This window comes from Hyaena hyaena, unplaced genomic scaffold (genome assembly GCF_003009895.1).
Source record: "Hyaena hyaena isolate Hyena2069 unplaced genomic scaffold, ASM300989v1 scaffold_36, whole genome shotgun sequence".
Taxonomy (NCBI): Eukaryota; Metazoa; Chordata; class Mammalia; order Carnivora; family Hyaenidae; genus Hyaena; species Hyaena hyaena.
In genome coordinates this window covers 1,925,851-1,950,752 of record NW_024080668.1, presented here as the reverse complement: position 1 = coordinate 1,950,752, position 24,902 = coordinate 1,925,851, and the positions used below count along the sequence as shown (strand labels likewise).

The 24,902-nt window shown below is 39.1% G+C and overlaps 1 protein-coding gene across 2 annotated transcripts in view; it reads left to right on the top strand.

Moving 5' to 3' along the window:
* The first annotated feature begins 3,968 nt into the window (after window positions 1–3,968).
* The window catches only part of RDX (radixin), a 95,394-nt gene continuing 74,460 nt past the window's right edge, over window positions 3,969–24,902 (top strand). The window contains exons 1-3 of one of the 2 annotated variants that reach the window (XM_039229140.1): window positions 3,969–4,195; window positions 20,044–20,112; window positions 20,833–20,902. In XM_039229140.1, coding sequence (XP_039085071.1) covers window positions 20,891–20,902 — 12 coding nt within the window. In that variant the 5' untranslated portion in view covers window positions 3,969–4,195; window positions 20,044–20,112; window positions 20,833–20,890. Of the gene's footprint in view, window positions 4,196–20,043; window positions 20,113–20,832; window positions 20,903–24,902 lie in introns of those variants that run through there. The other variant, XM_039229141.1, reaches the window with a different exon arrangement.

Below are 24,902 nucleotides of genomic sequence, written 5' to 3'. Positions count from 1 at the left end.
CAGCTGTCAGCATAGAGCCCGATGCAGGGCTCAAACTCACAAACCACGACTTCATGACCTGAACCAAAGTCAGATGCTCAACCGACTGAGCCACCCAGGTGCCCCACATCTGTATAGCTTTTTTAAAATGGTGAATAAAAACTAAAAATAGTGTATACAGTTTTTTCATGGAAAAGCATTTCCGTATACAATGATGCTTTAGATTAATATCTAATATTTCATAGTCAAATCCTTGAGTTGAACAAAACTGCATTTTCCAAAGCCACAGTTGGAAATGAAAGGCCTGTTTCAGCGTGTTACTGATGTTCATCTGTTTAATGAGTACTACTTAGTGGATGTCTCATTGGCCAGAGTTCTTGTTTCCAGTTACTGAATATACACTTGTTCCCAGATCACCCACAGACACTTAAAATCAGCATCTCTGTAAGTTGCCTAATTACCTTTACCTCTCGGTTCTACTTCTTTTATACTCTCTTTTAGTGGTACCCGTGGGTACTCATTTTCACATCGCCTTTTCTCTTACTCCTCAAAGTCTATCCCCCATTTTTTTCCTTTTTTTGTAAGATTCTATTTCCTCTTCTTCATCTTCAAAACTTCCCAGGGTCAGTCCTTCATTCCCTAGTGCCTGGGCCTTTACAGCAAAACTGTGTGAGATGTCCCTGATCTTACGGATCACTCTGTCACTGAACTGCTCTCCCATTAACGCACACGGCTGCCAATTACTTTGCTAACACAGAGAAGATCACATTATTCCTTTCCTTAATGCCTCAGATGGATTCCTATTTCCTTAAGGATGAAGCGCAAACTCTGATCTTCGCAAACGGATCTCAGCTTACCCTTCTGAAACCTCTAGTTATAAACATCAACATCGAGTTGAAACATCCTGTCTCAACATCAACCCCATCCTGCTACTCAGCCTTCAAAGTTGAGTGCCTTTCTCCACTTCTCCTCTTAGGGAACCTCTACTCACCCCTTCAACCTTCCCTCCTCTGAGGCACCTTCTCCTTTCTCTGCAAAGTTAACTGCGCTTCTTTTCTGTTTCACTTGACACTCTGTGTCTACCTTTATTATAGCTCATTTTGCACAACTGTTTGTTTGCCTTTCCTATTACTGAATCCAGAGGGCAGGAGCCAGGCCTTACTCAGACTAGCAAGGGGGCTGGAACTCAATGTTTGTCCTAGATGAAGAAGAGGTTCCATTTATAAACCATACTTGCAAAAATGAGTTTTCTTCAAGAAGGACTTTTATATGTGCTACTGAGACAAATGCTTTGTAACTATCACTGGAATTCCAGAATTCAGGATTAGTCAATATGGTGGAGTACAGGAGGACTGTAGCCTGGGAGAGTTCATAACAGATTGTAATAGATTGGTTTTGGTCTTTCTTTTTTGTGCATATTAGGCGCTATATAAAATTTTTTGTAATTACTGGTAATATCAAATTGGTTTTCTGAAAAAAAATCTAGTTTCAACAACCATATGTGAATTTTTCCCCTTGAAATCTGAAACGTTGGAATAAAACTGAAAAAATTTTCAGTTAAATTTCTCATATTTCAGTAAAGATACATATATTTGATGGAAGGAACAAAGTAGAACAATGGTGTGTATAGATGACATTTACAGTGAAAACACCTGACTATAAAATTCCGTCACCTCAGTCCATCAGGTTTTCACAGAATAGCCTCACACTTAGGAAATAGTGGCTTTGCTGCTTTTGTGTAACTGATGACCCACTACTACACTGCGGTAGATGTCAAGTTAAATACATTTTTTACACTGTAAAAATAACACAGTAAATACTAAAGAATAGAATAAAGGGAGGGAAATGCCCATAGAGAAGCACCCAGCCAACCCTGGGTTTCAATCTTTCTTGTGTTTCTGACATCTTGTACTTTTGTGTGTGTGCGTGCGTGTGTTTAAACATACATGCGATCATACTGCTTGTATAGTTTCATAACTTGTTCCCTCTCTCTAATACTACAAAAACTTTGCCGTGGTGTTATAAACATTACATAAACATTTCAAGTTGTCACCCCAAATGCTACAGAGTATATATAGCTACTTTTAAGATATTTGGTTTCCACGTTTAATTTTTGCATCTTATACATAATATTGTGATCTAGAGTTTATGAATAAAGGTTTTGCTCTATTTCAGATGATTTCATTCAGAAAGAATCCCAGATATGGGATTATGGGTACAAGAACATTTTTATAGGTTGAATCACGGTGCCAAGTTGCTTTCTAAAGAGGCTGTTTCAGTTTACACTCCTACTCACTATGTCTCAGAGTACCCTTTTTATCTCACCAGCCTTGAATGTTATCTTTTACCTAAATATTTACTAATACTATAGCCAACTGAAATGTTACACTTTCTGGTCTGTTTGCTGTTGCCAGAGTTTAGGATGAAATCAAGGCTTTGGAGTCGACCATAACTAAGGTTTGGTCATTGCTCTGACACTTCCTGGCTGGGTTACCTTGAGCAGATGAACCCCTTTGAGTCTCTTTAGTCACGGATTAAAAAAAAAAAAAAAGTCAATGTTAATATTGACCCCAAACACAGGGTTTTTGTAATTATTAAAAGAGATGCTCACGTAAAAGCCTGTTACTTACCCCAGTGCCTGGCACATGACAGACAATAGTGAATCATCCGTTTTCCATTGCAAAAGTGTGTTACCTACTTTTGTTTGATTAGTGTACTATCCAGGAATTTACATAATACTTCCACTATCTTTATGCATGCAACTTGGGATGTGGGAGGCTGAGCAATTACTTGGATGAGCCTTGCACCCTTGGGATAAAGTCAGGGAGTAATCTTTTAGTTAGGTAAAACCACACACCTGGTTCCTCCTTGAGGAATTTGCAATCTGAAGATCTTTGAGTTAAACTCTAGGGGCTTTTTAATTGTTGGAAAGGTCGCCGAGGGCGATGGAGGAAACTCCCCGAAGCTGGGAGCTTAGCGAAAGTGACCTGGGGGGAGAGTTCCTGGAAAAGTGACCGTCTCAGGGAAGGCAGGAGGCATAGGAATTATTTGTTCTATAAAAGTTAAGGTGTTTGGATCGAAAGTTTGTTCATAAAAGCTAAAGTATATAAAGATGAGATGCAGGGCAAGCTGGGCCGATCTGGTTTTGTGCGCTACAGTTCAGCCTCACTCAGAGCAAGTGTTACTCCGGGAACCCCGGCAGAAGACGCCAGGACGCCGACTGCAAGTCTGTCCAGCTCCAGCCGCTGATGAAAGTGAGCGGCCTGGAGTCAGACTAGGGCCAGCTGTCCAACCACCTCCAAGTCTGGGGTCGCTTAGGTGTGGCTCTCCTTGGGGGCCCCACTTCCAACTTGTTTCTTCTTGACCATCTCCTTCCCCAAAATGTCGGTGGCAATGAACACCGTCGACATCCTTGTCTGGATACAAAAACTGCACTGGCGATGGAGATGGCGCCCTAGCCATCGAGGTTTTGGAGGAGTTACCGAAAACGTAAGTTTTCCGAGTTGGGTAAAAACTGCCAGAGTAATTGAAACGTTCTCTGTGGCAAATACAAATCCCCCTCAGATAGGCCCCTTTCCGTCTCCCGGTGCAGGGTTCCCCAGCTGGGCCGCCAAGCAGCTCGCCCCCGGCTCGGTCCTGGCTCCCCCTCCGGGAAGACGAGTCCCTCCTCCGGGGCGACGGAAACGCCCTCGCCGAGTTTCCCGGCGCCCGCGGGAGTTTCAAATTTCCACTCCCGGGGGTGCGGGGGGTGGGGGTGCCGGCGGGCGCCCCACGAGCTTCGGCCCTAAGAGCCCTCGTCCCTCCCGCCCAGTCCCGCCATCAGGGGCTTCCGCGGGCCTCGGCCCTCGCGCGCCCCCACCCCGCGGCGCGACCCCCGGCGACGCCGCGTGCGGCGGGCGGCCGCGAGCGCGGGGGGCGGGGCGCGGGCGGCCCTCGCGGCGGCGGCGGCGGCGGCGGCGTTGGCGCTCAGGCCGCGGCGCGAGGCCGGCCGGCCGGCAGGGGGAGGCGGGGGGCGCGGGGCAGCCCCGCCTTTCCCCCGAGGAGCCACCGGGCGGCCATATTGCGGAGCTGTCTGCTGTGGTGGCGGCGCCTCTCGTCCCCGGCGGCCCAGCGCTCCCACCGCCGCCTCTCCCTCCCTGCCGCAGCCGCGACGCCCGGCGCCGCCGCGCAGCGCCCCAGCCACGCTCGGGGCGGGAAGGAGCCGCTCGCTCTCGGGGTAAGCCGCCGGCGCCCTCCCTTCCCCCCCAGCCCCTGCTCCCGGGCGGCGCCGCAGACGCTGAGGTGGCGGCGACAAGTTGCGGGAGCCCGCGCCGCCCCGGCGGCCGCGCCGCGAGGGCCTCGCGCGCCTCTGCGTCCGCGCCCGGCGGCCCGCGGCGCCGCCGCTCTCCCGGCCCGGCCCGCCAGGCCGCTCCCGGGGCCGGCGGCAGCCGCTGGGGCGCGGCCCGAAGCCCGAAGCGGCCGCCGCGCCGTCCGCCCGCGGGGTGGGCCCCGGACCCCCGGCCGCGGGGGAGCGGGGGCTTCCCGCCGCCTGGGCGCGGCCTGGCTCGTCCCTTCGGGGCGCCCCGAAAATCCAGTGAGCCTGGGTAGAGTCACATTTTGCAGTGCAGGGTCGGGGGGATTTATTAGAACTTCTTCCTCCCCCTGCCACCCCCCCGTCCCCCCCACCGACCTCCAGGTTGAAAGTAAGGGTGTTGAATTACTAGAGAGCGTGCGTTCGCCCTGGCGGCCGACGGATGCTGTGTTACGGGGTTCGGGCCGCCGAGCCGCTCCCCGCAGCCCCAGGCCTGGCCCGCCGGTCCCGGGCGCCGCGCTCTGCCTGCCGCGGGTGCAGCGGGCGGCCTCGGAGCCTCGCAACTTGGTCCGGCCGCGGGGGCAGCAGCCCGTTCGCGGCCTCGGCCGGGTCCCCGCTTCCCGGGGGGGGGGGGGGCGCCATCTGATTTCCGGGCTCGGTCCCGAAGAGGGGCTCTGCGTTACCGCAGCTTCAGTAAAGCGCTTCACTGCCTGTGCAGACGGGTCAGGATCCCTGCCCCGTGCCCGACACTGGGTGCTTTTCTTTCCTTTTTTTTCCCCCCTCGGAAGAAGTGGTTCCTAGTGAGATGAGTGAAGTGAGTTTCATCAGAGAGAAATTTAAAAATGCGGTGGAGGATTCGTACAAGACTTTGTAGTGAGTCCTGTGGCACTAAGCCTGGCATGATGCAAATGTAAAAGGCTAAGATAATAAGGGCTTATTTGATGAAGGAATACTGACCTCGACATTGCAATCTATTGTTGACGGAGCATACAGTTTTTAGAACACTAAATACTCCTTTATATGTTCTGAATGAACAATTGCCCCGTTCATCTGGCAGGGTAAATAAATAATGGCTTAATCCGTTTGCCAAAACAGCATTATTAGATTTGGGAGGAGATTAATATTCAGGGCTGCATTTTTTTTTTTTTTTAATTTTCAAAATCCCATTGCTTTCCCTAGTGTGCTTTTATCTTTCAAACTAATAGGACAGAAATGTGACAAAAAGGTAGAACACTCCCTTTGAAGTTACTGGTATGTTGTTGTAAAAAGGATTGTCACCGACTTTGGTTCTTTGCTTCATCAGTTTTTTGGGTTTTTTTTTAAATGTAGGGAGGAATTTAATAAACGGGTAGCATTATTAAAGAATGAACAGATATGTGTTGGAAATTCTTTGTAGCTCTATTTATATGAGGCAGAATTTAATTACGGCACTTAGGAATGTTAAATTCTTGCTCTTGTGGATTATACATTGTTTTGTTCACTCGTGCGTCCCTAGGCATGGAAGAGTGTGTAGGAGAGACTCAGAAATATTTGTAGAATAAATACAGTTAATTTCAGTGTGGGTAAAGTATGTGGAGTCGGTCCTTTTAGACACTGTGATCACTTAAATTGATTATTTTTCTTGTGGTGTAAGAAATGACAGACTTTGCTCTTCCCTCTCTTGCTATAGTATCTCAGGGAGGGGGGCAAGGGTTGTTTCTTGCTTATTGCTTTACCTTTGCCAACAGCAGGATTGATTTTATCATTCATCTGTATCTTTGGCAGGTTGTTGAAATGAAAGTCTTTAATACATTTTTATTTTAATTTCTGTTCTCAGTCTTTTAATATAATCTCTGTACCGTTTAATAGAGCCTGAAATGTGGAACGATGGTGGGAGTCTTTTCATCCATTTTTAACTTAATGCATTTTAACTCTGGCCATTTAAAAAATGGCAGATCTTAACCAATATGTCCCAAAGACCAAAGCCTAAAAAAATGTGTCCTATGAAGATTGTGAAAGCTGAACTGTGCTGGTGGAGCCCACCTGACAGGGTAGAGCCAATATGATTTTAGGCTGCTTCTGTGAATCTGGGAACTCAAGGAAGTAACCATTTCTTGGATAGCTTGGACCTCCAGCTGACCAAAAGCTACTGGGTACTTCTTCCCTACCCTGATACTACCCTACGGCACTGAATTCCATGGACTTGGATTGGATTGCTCTCTACTTCACCCTTACCAGGTTATTTTGAGCCTCCTGGTGTTGTTGCTGATGGCGAAAGTTCTTCCGGGAACTTCACTTACTGGTGTAGCCTGTGTATACTCCCCTCCTGGGTGATGTGAGTGGCCAGTCTGACCCCAGTGAAGTCCTCAGTTTGTAGCCTCTTTCACAGAATCTTTACTTTCCGATTGATTTAGTTCTCAATATTAATTCATACTGAACATATATTTTAAACCTTTTTTTTTTTTACTTTTTAGAGTGTGAATGTGAGCAGGAGAGAGGGCAGGAGACAGAATCTTAAGCAGGCTCCACACTCAACTCCGAGCCCATGACCTGAGCCAAAGTCAAGTTTGATGCTCAACCTGCTGAGCCATCCAGGCGCCCCCAACCGTTTTTAAAGACATTAAAAGTAATACAGTTTATGACAAAACATAAAAAATTTAGAAAAATATAAAAAGAAAGCTACAAGTTCTTTTCACTCCCCAGAACTCCCCCACCTCTTTCCTACTCCTGTTTTTCATAGGTATTGCTGTTAGCACCTCCTTCCTTGGATACAGAAAATGCCAGTACTTAGGCAAGGATAAACATATAAAAAATCCTTTATTTGTGATTTGAAAGTCTATAAAAATAAGGTTATTTTGTAACAAACATTGAAATGGTGTTTATTACTGTGTTCAAAAGATTAATGTTTCTCAGACGTTTTAAATTTTTTTTAATGTTTATTTTTGAGAGAGAGAATTCGAAACGGGCTCTGAGTGAAGAGTGAGGGGGGCCCAATATATCTCAGATTTTTATCAGTTGAATGTAGTCATATGATGGAATTTCCTATAATAGTTCTCAAAAGTGTGTTTATGTGCTTGTGCAAATTTTCTTAATGATTGAAGGTGAAGTTCACTTTTTGTCTTCTACCTAGAGTATGGCATATAATTGAAAAAATGGTGTCCTTTAAAAAATATGTGTCTTTGGGGCACCTAGGTGGTGCAGCTGGTTAGGTGTCTGATTCTTGATTTCAGCTCAGGTCATGGTCTCACATTTGGTGAGTTTGGGGCTCTGCGCTGACCACGCTGAACCTGCTTGGGATTTCCCCTCTCTCTCTGCCTTTCCCCTGCTCACACATGTGCACTCTCCCTCCCTCTCTCTCTCAGAATAAATGAATAAGCTTTTTAAAAAAAAAAAATGTGTCTTTGTATTGGGAGCTGTTTGGAAAGGAGATATAGTCCATATGATTTACTTCCCTCATTCCATGTAATACTGAACTCTAGCTTCAGCTTTCTCGAAGAGAGGGGCTCAGTCAGGTTAGGAGTTGTATAGGGTTTTTTTTTTCCCCCTTTTAATAGACAGTATGTACAGAAATCTTCGATAATTTACTAAATTTAAAGTTAATTTTATTTAAAAGGTAGATGTTATAAATTTGTATATGCATAAGTTTTGTATTTTTTTATTGTAATATCAGTTACCCTTTAATAGAATCCTAAGTTGCATTTTGCAGAGGTTATATATGTAAGGTAGAAGTTTTGTTGTTATTGTTTGTTTTAGTGTTTTACTTCAAGCAATCCAATGCAGGGGAATAGAATGCTCCAGCCATGCTGGTTACTTTTCTACATAATTTATACACATTTGAAACAAACTGTTTTTGATTTTTAATCTAGTTGATTTGTTTGAGAAAGATACTTTCTTGCTGTTAACCATTTAGAGAAGAGGTCAACAAACTAGCTGGCAGGCCACCTCTCTCCTGCTTGCCTGATTTTGTAAAGGAAGTTTTAACTGGAACACAGAAATACCATTTGTTTACATAGTGTTTCTGGATGCTTTTGAGCTGTAATGTCAGAGGCCATATATTTTGCAAATCCTGAAGTATTTACTCTTTGGTCATTTTTGGAAAAAGTTGGCCAACCTCTGATTTAGAGAAAAAAATATCTTGTTGAAAGAATGTCTTAGGTATAGTATTGAAGGAGGTAGCGCATTGTTTTTGGTTTTTGCCCCCTGATTATAGAATTTTTAAAGTTGTAAATATCAGTAACAGTAATTGGAACAGATATTTTTTTCTGAGTTGTAGCTAGTCTCTGGGCATTCAGAACCTTAAATGTTTCCTTTATTTGTGAAAAGTTGTTAAATAAAACTGGCTGCAGTGAAATTGTGAAGTGAGCAGTCTTCTTTTTCAAGGACTTCTATCACTTAAGATGCTGTGGCCCCAATAACAGGAAATTCTCAAACTGGCTTAAATAATGAGGAAAATTATTATCTTACATAATACAGTCCAAAGGCTTAAGAATAGCTCAGTAATGACACCAAGGTCTCACTCCCTTGACAACTTTCTGCCCTGCGGTCTTCCCCCATTACCTTCACAGTGAGCCGCTCTCCCCGGGGCTGCAGCTGGGCCGCAGCTACACACCGCGGTTCCCAGAGGCCTGTGAAGGACCGCCTCTTCCAGTAGCCCCCCAGCAGGTGTGCCCCCCTCGGGAAAAGGCCCTTACCTAACCCCGTACCTAAACCGGCGCTGGCAAGGGGAGTGGCATTGCCCTTTCATCTGTCTGACTCTGTTCCTACTAGATTGTTTTGGTGTCTTGGGTTCTTTCTTAATCCCACCCACCCGAAGTCACATCCAAGACTGAGCTGTTATGCATAATCTAGCCTGAATGTGTCAGTTTGTATCTTCCTGGTTACCAAATTTATTTATTATGAAAGGAAAGCGTTGATTCCTGCTAAAACACTTTTAGGCAGGGTTGGCAGACGGTGGCCCATAGCCAAATCCAGCCTCCTGCCTGATTTTATAAATAAAGTTTCATTTGGACACGTCATCGCTCATTTGTGCACATACTATCTGTGGCTGCTTTCATGCTACAGCAGCAGAATAGTTGTAACAGAGACCATATGGTCTTGCAGAATCTAAGAAGTTTATTTATCTGGCCCTGTAGGGGAAAAGTTGGCCAACTTTAAGATAACATACATAAGTTTATACTTCTATGCCAAATACTCTTTGTATCTGATGGGTAACATACTGAGAAAGTCACATTCTAATGGGAACATAGGTGGGCCATATTGCATACTAAAAAGTGTGTTAACTGCTTACATGCTCTTGTGGGTATTGACAGGAGTTAATATTCAGCACACCAGCGTGCTAAGCAGAATTTTCGGTGATGTGAGTTCTGAGTATTTCTTGTTTCCTACTTTATTTTTTAATCTTCCTATTGTTGTTGTAATTTAATAACCTTCCAGTAAGTTAACAGTAGGTGTTGTTTATAACCAAAAATCCTGGCTGGTACACAGATTGATGTGGGCACAAGACTGTAGCAGAGGGGGCCTTAGTAAAACGGAGAATAGGGATACAGGAGATCTCAGCCATGATTAATTGGACCTGGAACCCTTTAGGTTTTACTGAGTGTATGGAATGGATTAAACTTTGTTAGCCATCATCAGGACTTCTGATAATTAAGCCATTTTTAGATTCTAGACCTTGAAAAACTATAAAGTCCTAGTTTGGTTATTAGCAAGGTTGGTACCTGAAAAATGCATTACCTTCATCTAATCAACAACCAGCATGATAATTATAGTTACTGTTAAACTACATAAACTATATATATAAACTATAGTTACTGTCAGACTATCTGGCCTTTAACTCTAATTTGATTGTGAAATTAAATGAGATTATTAAAAGTCTTGAATCCGGACAATAGAGGCTTAAATTTGAGAAACCTAGTTGGGAGGAGTTTTTTTTCTCCCCCATATTCATGTTAGCTGTCTCTCATTTATTTTTTTTAATCTTTTTTTTTTTTTTTTTTAAGTTTATTTAGTTGAGAGGGAGAGCAAGTCCCAAGCAGGCTCCACATTGTCAGCATGGAGCCCGACAGGAGGCTTGAACTCAAACTGTGAGATCTTGGCTTGAGCCAAAATCAAGAGTCAGACACTTAACCACTTAAGCCACCCAGGCACCCCCTGCTGTCTCTTATAGTATGTTGGCTTATTAGTGTGTTACTTCATTATTTCATAATGTAAATTAGAGGAAAATATTGCCCTTCACAGTAACCAACAGAAAAAGTCAAATGAGTATTATATGTAAACTTAATATGTCAACAAAATCAACAACAAACTTCTGAGGCCCTACTGTGAACCAGGCACCCTTCCAGTTTTTAAAAGGGAGTTTGGAATATCTTGAAATTAGAAGCTTAATGAAAGAACTTCCACAGAGCCTTACTGATTGCAAGAGAAACTGTTGTCCAATTTAAGAAACGTAATTGCTTTACTCTGTTTTGAAAATAAGCTGCTGTAATGTCCAGTGTTTAAAAACTTGTTGTAAAGCATAGAATTGTGTGTGAGAAGTCAGGCCATTTTGAGGCTTTGCTTTTGTCCTGCTGCATAGGTGACTTAGATGAATCTGTTTGTTTTTACAGTTTTAAACATGTTTTATGTTACCTTTTGATGTTTTCATAAGTGTAAAATGAAATTGCATTTAGCTTTCTTAGCTTTTAGCATTTAAAACTAATCATTGCAAATGGTAATATATTGTTTTTCTACCTGCCTTGGGAACAGTATAGATAGATACGATGTTTCCTTTAAGTATATAGGGTTTTTTTTTTAAGTTTATTTTTATTATTTTGAGGGAGAGCAAGTGGGGGAGGGGTAGAGAGAGAAGAGAAATAATCCCAAGCAGGCTCCTCACTATTGCTGTCAGCGCAGAGCCCAGCTTCAGGCTCGAACCCATGAGGTTATGACCTGGGCTGAAACCCAAGAGTTGGAAGCTTAACCCACTGAGCCACCCAGGTGCCCCCAGATTTCTTTTAGAAGAGAATCCAAATTCAGTGTAAAACTTTGTTTTTATGTTGTACTTCTGCTTTATCTTTGTTTTAAGTTACTGTTGCATTTACAGTAAGGTGTAAAAATTGCACAAAAATGTTGAATAGTTCAATTCCTTGAAAATATCCTTGAACAAAAATCAGTTTCTACCTAAGCAAGTATTTATTAATACCTTATTTGGAACCGGATATCACCCTTATAGGCAGTCCATTTACAACATGATCATACCAGTACTAATGTCACTTGTAACATATTTAGAGATAGTCTTTTGACCTGAAAACAGCAGAAGAAAGAGCGTTCGCTTCTTCTTGAAAAGCTCTGGTAATTATTTGAGATGAGCTTGTCTAGAATGATGTCAGAAAAAAGCAGAAGAGAAGACCAGGAGAGCCCAGGACTCGAGTTAAAAGGCCCTCTGACTTGTTGACTAGCCTTATTACTTTGGGCAGGTCACTTACATGAATCTAAATTCCTAATTAAAAGAATGAGGGATTATGCTACCTTTCTTGGGCAGAGGGAAGAAGGCTAGTTTTTATGAAGGTTAAGTGAGGGAGGTAAAGTGGCTGAAAAGTATTCTACAGGTGGTTCCTTCATTCACTGCCCTTGTCCCTGTTTTGTGCCTTATTTATTTATCAAATGGAGCTGAAGCTTTTTTGTTCTCTTCACTTGAGGAATGACCTGTCATTATATAGCTAAAGGTGCATTAATATTGCTATTAAATTCAGTATTAACACTGAGCTAAAAACATAATAAACATAGTTCTGTGTATATTAGAACTTTTAAGCTGATGGGTCTGTGAACTTGAATAGGGAAAAAAGTTGCGTCTTGTATACACATTTTCTTCCCATTACTACTGTGGGCACCTAGTAGTATCAGCATTAACAAAGACTATTTCCAATAGAAATTGTAGATACTTTCATAATCCATCACTGTTACAGAGATCTCAAAGTGACATTACTTAGAAGTTTAATCATTAGATCCACTGGTAGATACTGTTATTTAGTTTAAAAGCACATATATTACTATATCATAAATTTGTGATTTTTATATTTTGATAATTCCAGTATAATTGGTCTTTTATATATCTTATTAAAATACATTTAAGGTACTTCTGTACATTAAAAGCATCTAAAAATGCTTTTCTAGAAAGGGCTTTATAGGCTTCCCCCCCAGAGGGCGACCATGTGTGGGGGGGAAAAGAACTTTTTTATTGTAGGTGTTGTTATTGTGTTGGTCTGACTGCCAGAGTTACCTTATCAATTCAGTCTATACTTTTCTTTGTTAAACTGCTTCCTAATCTTACCCCAGTAAATTGGCAGAGGAATTCTTTTGTAACTTTTTAGTCTGTGAAAAGACCACAGTTGGTTCAGAGATTGCTTCTGTGTCTCAAAAAGCAGGGAAAAAAATTACAATTAGGTCTGAAGAAGAGGATATCTTAAGAGTAAAATTAGGCAGTGTGACATAAATTATTGAAGCTTTGGTAATAGGCCCGGGATGGACTAGACTGAACACCTGTTTTACCATCAGACAGGTGGGAAGAGTCTGTTGTTCCACTGACTTCATAGAGCTCAAGGTGTTAAGCATGAGGCTGTTTTTCCATTGTCTGAGGTAGAGAGGAGGCTGTTTTAAGGTCACCCTCAGGGTTAAAGGACAAAGAAGAAAATGTTTTATATTGAATGCATCGTCTGTAAACATTGTATTTGGAGTCTCTAACCATATAGGTACTTTGCTGGAGATGGGAAATGTGTGTGCCGGCAGCATCTCTTAAAGCTCCTTGCTGGGCACGTCTTTGCCATGATTGCTCTTCGTTGCCCCTGGGGGAGTTGATATGGCAGAGAGGTAGGGTGAGACTGCTTTAAGAAATTCATGAAGAGTAGGGAGGAGGGAGGAGATTCTTAATAATTATATATTTGACAGTAGATGGGAGAAGAGTTGATTTTTATTATCTATCTCTGATATACAATGGCTTAGGTGATTATGTAGTATCTTTTTTTTTTTTTTTGAGAGGAAAGGAAGACACTGAAAGACAGTAATTTCAAGATGAATCACTAGAGATGGAAACCAAGGACATGTATCTTGGTATCCAGCATTTCTTAATTTTTTTTTAATTTTTAAAAAATGTTTATTTTTGGGAGCAAGAGAGACCGTGTGAGCTGGGGAGAGGTAGAGAGAGAGGGAGACACAGAATCTGAAACAGACTCCAGGCTCCCAGCTGTCAGCACAGAGCCCGACGTGGGGCTGGAACTCAAGAACCGTGAGATCATGACCTGACCCGAAATTGGATGATTAACTAACTGAGCCACCCAGGCACCCCAGTATCTTAGCTTTTCATGTGACATTTTATTAAATTGTCCATTCTAGGACCAACAAATGTTAGTTTCAGGACCCAGAAACGTACTACCGAGGTTAAATTGTATTACTGTGGTAGAAATCCTTTTCAGTAATAACTAAGTTGGCTAAAAACTTGAGTTTTAGTTATATCTGTACACAGCTTCATCATAAAAACTTTTAAGGTGGAATTCTTGTATAAATCGTATTATATAAGCTTGTAAACTGATACATAAACAGTTAAGTAGAGTACATTTTTAAGTTCTCTGATTTTTAAAATTAGGAACTTAACAAAAATAAGACCTTGATTATTAAGTGGTCAGTTCTTTATATCCAGATACCATTTGTAATGACACCTGTGTTTTTACATAGTTAAAATGAATGGCTACATAATCTGCCTTTTCACTTAACCGCATGTAAATGTTGACAACAGTTTGTCATAATACACAAAACTCTCATGGTAGCCCATCATGTGATCACATAACATTGTAATTTTAAATATTGGCTTTTAGGAGTACCTGGGTGGCTCATTGGTTAAGCATCCGACTTTGGCTCAGGTCATGATCTCATGGTTTGTGGGTTCAATCCCCACGTTGGGCTCCATGTTGATAGCTCAGAGCCTGAGGCTGCTTCAGATTCTGTGTCTCCCTCTCTCTGTGCCTCTCCCCTGCTTGTACTCTGTCTCTTTCAAAAATAAATAAACATTAAATTATTTTTTTAATTACTGGCTTTTATAACAAGTACTGCTGTGAATGTCTTGTTATAGGCTACTTTCTTTCACATTTCTTTAATTCTTTGGGGTGTGTTCCAAAAACAGAATTTCCTGCTGAGAAAAGATTTAGCTTTTGTTATATATTAACAACTTTCTAGAAATACGGAGCCAATTTATGGTGCTACCAGCAATGTTTATCTACTTGTTTAGCAGTACTACTCATCAGTACTGGCGTGTATAATTAATAATAAATTTGCTAGTTTAATGAATATATAATAAAAATGGCCTTTAAGGCCATTTGATTTATGGTTTTAATCAGCACAGTTGTACGTTTGTTTTGTGAAGAGTTTGTGGAGCGTTTATCATTTAATCATTTACTTAGTGGAGTCTGAGTGATATCTTTATATATTTAATGACTTCTTTCCATAATAACTTTTTGTTATGGCTATTGCATATTTTTTTATTCTATTTAGTATTTTGCTATTTATTCTATAGATGTAGGGATTCTAAATAAAATATATTAACCTGTTTTCATCATAATGTATATATTTTTAGTCATATTTCGCCTCCAAAATTAGAATTTTTTATAAAGTCTCTCTTTTTGAAAAAACATTCACCTACTTAGATTTTATTAAATGTTATGCTGAAGTTAATAGGCCCTACTTAGGTTTATTTACTTCGAGTAATTTTGTTCTTTCATTTTGAAGAATTTGTTTTTCTTACTATGAATGCTCTACATTATATTAGAAGTTTACAAATTCACCTTAATTCACAGGGACTCGATATTTTGGAGTATAATCATATTGGTCTTTTCATATGATAATTTATGTATGGTTTTGTAACCTACCTTTTTAATAATTTGTGGATATTTTGCCATGTTATTTAATATTTTTCTATAACATTTTTTAATGTTTGTTTATTTTTGAGAAAGAGAGAATGGGGAAGGGGTAGTGAGGGGGGAGACACAGAATCTGAAGCAGGCTCCAGGCTCCGAGCTGTAAGCACATAGCCTGACACGGGGCTCAAACTCATGAATGGTGAAATCATGACCGAAGCCAAAGTTGAATACTTAACTGACTGAGCTACCCAGGCACCCTTTTCTCTGACATTTTGATTAGTTGCATTTAGGTCTGGCAGAGCCTATGGATGTACCATGATTCACTTAACTAATGTCTGAGTATTACATACACTTTTATAAATAGCACTGTAACTAGAATCTTTGTAGTTATGCTATTGTACCTATGTGTTATTATTTTCTTTGGGTAAATTTCCACAAGTGAAATTATTTTGCACTTTTTTAATATCAAAAAGTGGAAGTCAGGTGGGTATATGGTACAGCTCTAGACTTTAGGGTAGGTGTCAAAAGACCATTTGGCCATTGATTACTTGTGTGACTAAGAACAAGATATTTTCGTTCAATTGACCCTTGTTTCTTCAACTAAGGAACCATAAAATGGCCTGTCTTGTCTCCTCAGTTTTTTGTTAGTAGAAAATTAATGTATAAGAACACACAACTATGAAGTATTTTTTAAATTTTTTAAAATGTTTATTTTTGGGAGAGAGAGAGACAGAGTTTGAGCTGGGGAGAGCCAGAGAGAGAGAGAAAGATACACACAGAATCAGAAGCAGGCTCCAGGCTCTGAGCTGTCAGCACAGCACCCACTGCTGGTCTGGAACTCCTAAACCGTGAGATCGGACACTTAACCAACTGAGCCACCTAGGTGCCCCTATGGAGTTTTCTTTCAATACAAGGCATTGTTGAGTAATCATTCTATGTTCAGTTGGTAAATAAAGAGGTAGAACTTATTACTTTTCTCAGATGATTAATAATTCACTGAAATAAAACAAGGTGGAGACTAACTTGCTTTTTAAGAGAGAAATACTGGTCTGAAAACATGGATTTTTAGAAGCTTCTTTTAGAAGTCAACCATATCTTTATTTGCAGATGCTTTTGTTAGGCTCCCCAATCCCCACAGTTCATTCATATAGATGAGTTAGTTTGATGGAGCTTTTAAAAACTTAGCTTGTGTAAAAACCTGCTTTTGTGAATGTTGGTCTATGATCCGTTTATTCTTTCATGTCAGAGCTCCTTAGTAAACCTAAAACTTTAATACAGACTTTTTTCCTTGAAGGATCCTTTTTCTAGAGTATAACTTGAAGTAACTCTAGTATTGAAAGCTTGGATTAATTATTTTTATAGGAAAAGGAAAAAACCTACCTTTATTTCATTCAAGTCTTAGGTTAATATATAACTTCAGAATATCTGTAAACCTACATGCTTGGTGTTTATTTACCTGCCCAGCTGACCTTGTGTTTGGTAACTACTTTTTCTATAATTTTGGTGCTTTAACTTAGTTTATACAGCCTGGCATATAATTAACGCTCAGTTCTTTCCCTGGTTCTTCCTTCCTGATGAGAGATTGCATAGAAGGGGCACCACAGCTGTTTGGGTTCGTAAATAACATCAGTCTGTGTGGAAGCTCTCCTCAGTGTCTCCTGGCTTCTCCAGCATGTGGCTTTCAAGGTCTGGTATGGTGTATGGAATACAGAGTCAAGAAATTAATGTAAGCATTAGTCCTAGGACAATAAAATTCCTGATATTCTGGTAGGAGCAAGCCTGAAATACCTCTATATGAATATATACACATAACTCAGGGGAAGTGGGTTAGGGACATGAGCTTTCTGTCCACAACAATTTCTTTACAAGTTGTAAAGAAATAAACCATAATGAATTGAAAGTAGAGTAATTTTATAGTGACAAAAAATAACATAAGGATAAATGGAAGATTTAAAACAAATTGCAAAATAACATGGTATTATTAAAAAAATTTTTTTACAAAGCTGAAAAAGAACTTCTGGGAATAATATATAATTACTGAAATGCTAAACTATTGAAGAGGTAAAACATAAAAACAATGGAAGAGAATTTAGTGATTGGAGGAATGTTGCACAGAGAGATAAAGAGATGGAAAATGTGAATGAGTATGGAGTAGAGAATAGAATATGTGGTGTGTGTCTAGTGAGAATTGCTGATTGAAAAGAGAATGAGTGAGACAGTAGCTAATGATTTTTCCAGAATAAAGGAGCTTACCAAATCGTGAACAAAATAAATAAAAGCAAATCTAAAGAACACCCCCCAAATAATTTCCTTAAAGGAAAGGAGAAAAGGCAGATTATTTCAGAGAAATGAGTTAGATTAACAGTAGACTTCTCATTAGTAGTAACAGATGCCAGAAAAATAATATATAGCAAAGGCTTGAGGGAGTAACAGTTTAGAACTACATGCAGGTAGAAGCGTCTCAAGGCGCCTGGGTGGCTCAGTCGGTTAAGCATCTGGCTCTTGGTTTTGGCTCAGGTCATGGTGTCATGGTTCATGAGTTTGAGCCCTGCATCTGGTCTGCACTGACAGTGCAGAGCCTTCTTGGAATTCTCTCTCCCCCCTCTCTCTTTGCCCCCTCCTCTCCCTCTCTAAGTGAATAAACTTAGAAAAAATTCTACATGTAATTAAAGTATTACTGAATGAAAAAGGAAGTATTCACTGGAAAAACATACAACAGTTCTAAACCTATGCTCTTCTACTAGCATACCCTAAAAGAATATAGAATTTATAAGAAGAAATTAAATTAACATCCACAAGTATACTTCGGAAAATTTAATACATTTTTTCCTCAAGCTGATTAAGTACACTAAAATGAGCAACAGTAGGGAGACTACAAACAAAACACTAAATACTTGGTTTGGCTTTATCTGACTTACCGAATGCAAAACATGCATTATTGTCATTTGTAGCCAGAACAGAAGTGAAATTAGGTTGAGTATTAAACATGAAGAAGTCTTCATGAATTCTATACACAGACCTCTAATCATTTCATTTGAAAATTAAAAAAAAAATCTTAGTCACAATTAGACTCTGGAATTGGAAAGGGAAACACGTAGCGCCAATGAAAGAACTGCATGTAAAAACCTGTGTGGGTGGGGTGCCTGGGTGGCTCAGTTGGTTAAGCGTTAACCTCCTTCCACCCAGGTCATCTTCTGAAGGTTCATGAGTTCAAGACCCGTGTCTGGCTCTCGGATTCTGTGTCTTGCTCTCTCTCTGCTTCTCCCCTGCTCGTACTCTCTCTCTCTCTCCCTCAAAAATAAACATTAAAAAAATTTAAAAAACCAAACCTATGTGGGAAACCACTGAAGTGATGCTTAGAGAAATGGTATGGTTTTAAATATAAGCCAAGACATTTTAAAAAAATAGATTTCCCAGGAAAGGAGATTTATATTTATGCTCTTAGGAACTTTCTCACTGCTTTGTTCTTTTTCTTGGTCTTAGAAATACTATTTAAGACAGACACATTGACCTTAAATGCCTTCAGTACATGTGAGTTTGGAGCACTCACAGAGCCCATTTAGTAAATGGCTTAAACATTAAAAAAGAGGTAAATCTAGAACAAACCTGTTTTTTTTTTAAATGATACAGTGGTTACACTGTAGATATTAAAATATTCCAACAGTACAAACAGGAAAGAAAGTCCTAATGTTTCACATTAACTGATAGTGTAGCTTGGGATAAATATTTTAATGGTAATATTATATACTGATTCAAAAAGTGTAATCTGGAAAACTTGCTATTATTCAAAAAGTTGTGATAAAGACATTCATGTCTCATTTGTGTAAGGAGTTTAAGGAAATTCTATGTTCTGTGAAGAGATGAAGCAAACTTTTTCAGCTTTATAGATCCTGTGTTTTTAATATTTATACTAATGTTATAAATACATATTTGATTATCTTACATATCCAGGTGATAAGAATTATTTTTAAATATTCTCAATGACAAAATAAGGGGATACTTTATACTTGGAGTTATCTTATACTTGGGCATATTTATTTTATGCCCTTAATGTACATACTAGAAAAGAAAAAAATATTTGGAATTACATAAAGTTTTAATTTTAGGAATTAGAAAATGAGCCACAGAGTAAAACCAGCTAATGAGAAGAAAAATTATGAGGAAAAAGACATAAATTAACAAAAAAAAGAACAATAAACAAAATCAACAATGCTGAAAGCTGACCTTTAGACATAAACTAAGCAGACTTCTGGCAAGATTGATCAAGCAAAAGGGAAGGTAAAATTTAACAGTATTAGGAATGAAAAGAGGATCTTAACTGTCAATGTAGTAGATATAAAGAAATCATGAAAGAATATTATAACTTTTGAGAAGTGTGTCACTGAGACTTGGAAAAAATCAGATTTGGCTATGGGGTAGAGATTTAAATGTTTTGGCCATGTTACATTTAAGATAACCTTTAGACTTTGAGCAAGGCAAGTTCGGCAAGTTCTAGAGAGACAGATAAGTTCCTTTGAAAGAGAGATTTATTGACACATGGTTGAGTAAAATTTAGGGAAATGAGTTTGATGTTTCATTTTTTTCCCGATTTGGACAGTTTTCTGCTTCATTAATTATAGCATCCTAAAAGCTATTAATACTGTAATTTTAAAAGAAAATTGTATGTTTAATTGATGCTGGTATAATGGATAAATTTTCTCAGCAGAGGGATTATCAGGGGAAGCTGATTTTCAGATAATTATCTGATGTGTTTCACTGTGGCTCTTCAAATTGGAATAATCATTTTCTTCTGGACTAATATTAAGAATATTAGATCTTTTGGTTGGTTGGTTGGATGTTTTTAAGAATATTTACCCTAAGACAGTATAACATGATGGTTTTCTTGGATTAGCATTCACTTTTGCTTTACAGGGAGAAGATACAGTTTAACATTGGTCTTCAGGACAACTCTAAATTTCAGCGAAGGTCACCAGCTTACTTGTGAGTAGCGTGCAGATTGCTAGTGTATAGCCATGACTGTTTAATACACCTTGGCTGAATAACCTACTTGATAGAATTTTCTCTACCTGGGTTTTTCAACTTCCAAGAGAAAATAATTTTCTTTAAATGTTACCTTTTTAGAGTTTACATTATTCAGAAATTCCTTTTGTCTTTGGCATACAGGAAAAAAGATCAGTTCATCTCTTTAGAATTTGAATCTGTATCTTCCCCTTTACTATGTCCCTTTCCCTTCCAGGCTGAGTATAGAGGTAAACCTGATTCAGACAGAGACTGTATTTGGGTCCTTAGCAGTCTTGCTTCCTTGCTATATGTTGTCTATAACTTAATTAAAACTTTGAGTTGGTGATCAGTATGCTTTATATGATGTTGTTTGAGATATGTGCTATTTAAAAATTTTTTTTAATGTTTTATTTATTTCTGAGAGAGAGAGAGAGACAGTGTGAGCAGGGGAGGATCAGACAGAGAGGGAGATACAGAATGTGAAACAGGCTCCAGGCTCTGAGCTGTCAGCACAGAGCCCGATGCAGGACTTGAACCCATGAACTGTGAGATCATGACCTGAGCCCAAGTGGGACGCTTAACCAACTGAGCCACCCAGGCACCCCAAGATGTGTGCTATTTTAAATCACAGCTGTAAATATTTTTGGAGAATGTGGAAAGTAATAGATCCATTTTGCTTTCTTTTTTCTTTAACTGAAGGTGACAACAGAATTCATCAAAGTGAATTTTTAAAGAAGGTGACAAAAAGAGAAGGAAAATGCCGAAACCAGTAAGTGTATTTTTACCACTACTTTTATGACTGCCTGTTTAATAAAACATCAGTAACATTAAGTCCTTTTTGGAGCAAGGCAAAATATTATGGTCAAGTCGCTGGAGGAGAAAAAGGCACTGATCCTGCGGCTCATGGCTGGCTTTAGATTAATGTGGCTGGAATGTAGTACGTACTATTTAAGCCAGTGAAGTAGGGCCGACAACACTGTGGGTAAGATTTCATGGGTTCTGGAGCCACACCGCCTTAGCTTGTGTCCCGGCTCTACTGCTTACCCTTTGTAACCTTGGTGAGATTACTTCAGACTCTCCAGTTCTTAATTTCCTCATATAAAAAATGGAGATGTAATTAGTTACTTAAGGGAACTTGGTGAGAATTATAAGAACTTGGAACACATTCAGTGTTCAGTAAATAGTAATTTCTTGTTAAGCAGGAGGAGGTAATGAGAGGTTGGAAAGATCCATGCGTTTATTTTCTCATAGTTCTAGCTTTGATGCTAGTGATGCTGATATTGTATGGTCTTAGGGTTTTTTATTTATTATTAAAAAACTACATATGATTTTATGTTAAAAACTATTTTATTTGTGATAAAAAAACTGATTTTACATATTTGTATAATTATATAGTTTTTGACTAAGATTTATTCCTTTTTTCTTGGGATAAATGTTTTTGCTTCATCTAACAAAATTGAGGTGTTTTTCACTGTTTCTTTTGGCCACTTATCTTTTTAAGAAAGTCATTGGTTATAACTATTTGAGTTTTCTGGCATGAAAATCTCTTTGGAATTACTTTAAAGACTCAGCAGGTAGGTAACAAAGTGCATTTGCACTGCTGGAGATGCCGATGACATTATTGTTTATGTAGAAAGTCTTCAGGAATCTAAAAGCCCACTACTAGAACTAATAACTTAGCAAGATTGTTGGACACATGGTTATACTTTTAAAAATCACTAGTCTTTCTTATATCCTTGCATAATATTTGAAAAATGAAGTAAAAAAATCTAATTTGTAACACCATCAAAGATATAAAATACTTCAGAATAAATTTACAGAAGCTGTACGAGATCTCTACAGTGAAAGCTTGTGGGAAATTAAAGATCTAAATGTATGGAGTAATATTCTGTAATGTTCATAGATATGTCTAGAAAATACTATTAAGGTGTCACTTCTACCCAGATGTAATGGTAGAATGAATGCAATTCCATCACTTAAATCCCAGTGAGCTTCTTTGGCTAACATTGATTATCTAATTGTAAGATGTCTGTAGAACTGCCAGCATTTACATGGAGTAGCTAAAACAGTTTTTAAACAGAAAATAGTTGGAAAACTTAGACTTGTGTATCTTAAGACCTATTCACAGGCTACAAAAATAACACTGTGGTGTTGGTAAAAGGATAGATAATAGAATAAGTGAAACAAAAATGAAACTACACATATGCATCCCTTAGATTTTTTATAAGATTTTCACACAATTCACTGGGGAAATAAAATTCTCTCCAACAAATGGTGTTGGAAAAAGTGGCCCTTATCTCAGTTTACACACCGAATTAATCCCAAGTGGATTATAGACCTAAGTACAAAAACACAAACTGTAAAACTGCTAGAAGAAGACATTTTTGTGACCCAGGGATAGCAAAGTTTCTTAGATAATATACAGGAAGTTTTAGCCATTTATTTTGTATTTTGTTTTGAAAGTTTGAACCATTTAAAAAAACATTGGATTTCATCAAAATTAAAACCTTTTGTCCTTTGAAAGACAGCAATGAGAAAATGAAAAAATGAAACAGAATGGGAGAAAGTAATTGAATATAAAATTCTTCTAGAACTCCATAAGACAACCCAGTTTCTAAAAAATGGGCAAAAACTTTGAATAGATGCTTCACAAAAGAACATATATTACAGACACATGAAAAGATCCTCAGTGTCTTTAGTTATAGGGAACACAAAACTACAGTGAGATAGCACTTTATAGCACTTACAGGGCTAAAATTAGAGATTGATAATATCAAGCATTGGTAAGAATGGGGGGCAACTGTGGAACTCTGATATTTCTGATAGGAATATGAAAGTTTATAGTTACTTTAGAAGAATGAAACTGTAATTGAATGGAAAACATTTATGTATTATTCCTTAGAGTAAGGACTCAAAATTATATGTGCAGGTAGATATAAATTGTATGTTAATTTGATTTCTGTGTTTTCCACTGATCTCTTGGCTTAGTTTTATACTTAGTAGATATGTAAACTTGGTCAAGTCACAGTTCTACAGACCTGTATATATAGACCTATATATGTATATTTTTAAATGTTTGTTTTGAGAGAGAGCTAGAGAGAGCTCGCGTGCACACAAGTAGGGGAGGGGCTGGGAGAGAGGGATTCCAATTTGAACCCTGATTTATGTAAACACAGAAATTTACAGCCCTGTTATAACAATTAGGGAAACCCCTGATAAAATGATCAGTATAGAAATGAGTTGCATTTCTGCAAAAGCAGAAGAACAATTATGTTCTGTGAAAATATTTCCTCAAATTCACAATCTTTATTTGAAACTCTTTAAGTTACATTAGTTTCATTATTTGGAATTTTTTGGATTTTGGAAAGGTGAATATATACTTCATTATGTGTCTGTGTCCTGTCATGAAGCTTCCCTCAAGGTCTGGTATATCACCTTAAAAACTTTAATGTTTTTTTGTGGTGTTTTTTTTTTAAGTTTTTTTTAATGTTTTATTTATTTCTAGGAGAGAGAGAGACAGCGTGAGCAGGGGAGGGTCAGAGAGAGAGGGAGTCACAGACCGAAACAGGCTCCAGGCTCTGAGCTGGCAGTCAGCACAGAGCCCGACGCGGGGCTCGAACCCATGAACCGCGAGATCATGACCTAAGCGAAAGTCAGACGCTTAACCGACTAAGCCACCCAGGCGCCCCCCTTTTTTTTTTTCATTTTTTTTAATGAAAACTTTAATGTTTTTATATGTCACTGTGAGAATATTCATTTGAAATGGGATAAATAAATTCACCAGCTAGTCTCCCATCACTTCGTGTTAAGGTTTTGCTAGAAATTATCTAAAACTTGTTTTCAACGCCTTTGGGATATCAATGGATGGTGGACCTGTATTTATAGTAGTGACAAAATCATAGCGATTTATGGGAAAGATCTCTAACAAATGATTAATAAGATTTTTTTTAAATATTTTATTTTTTAAAGTAATCTGTACACCCAGTAGGAGTAAGAGGGAGCTTGAACTTATAACCTTGAGATCAAGAGTCGCACACTCCACTGAGCCAGCCAGCCAGGTACCCCGATTAATAGGGTTTTTAGGGAGAAAATTAGGAACATTTTTTGTAAGATTTTAAAGAAGAGTTAAATGAATGCACAGAGAGAACCACAGTCATGGATAGGAAGAGTCAGTATTGAGAAGATGTTATTTCTTACCTCAGAAGACTGATGAAGTTAGTGTAGTTCCATTTTAAACCATAGTGGGGTATTTTGAAAATTTAGGATTTTGTGTGAAGTCAGAAACAAGAAAAAAGAGCCAAGAATAGCCAAGATGTCTTGAAGATAAGGGGGGGAGATTTTTCCTACCAGATAGTAAGACTTATTGAAAGATGTAGTAATAAAACAGTATGGTTTTGACATACTAGTACATCAGCCAGTGCAACTGAATAGAGCATGCAGATTCAGACCCCAGACCTGTAGATATTTGATCTGTTTCATAGTTGTCTTCGGGGAGCAAATTAACTAATCACATGTTTGATTCTTCTGGTTACCAGCCCCCACCATGAAGGTGTGTAGGGGCCCATCTGGAGTCACTTCATTAACATAAACTCAGGTATGGTTGAAGGGGACATATTATGAGTAAAAAAAAAAATGCTCCCCTCACTTCTGTCACTTTGGAAATTCCAGGGGTTTTAGGAGCTCTCTGCCAGGAAACAGAATGAAGACCAAATATATATTATATCCCAATAGGTTTTATGTTGTTATGCTTCATCGTGTATGTATGCTAC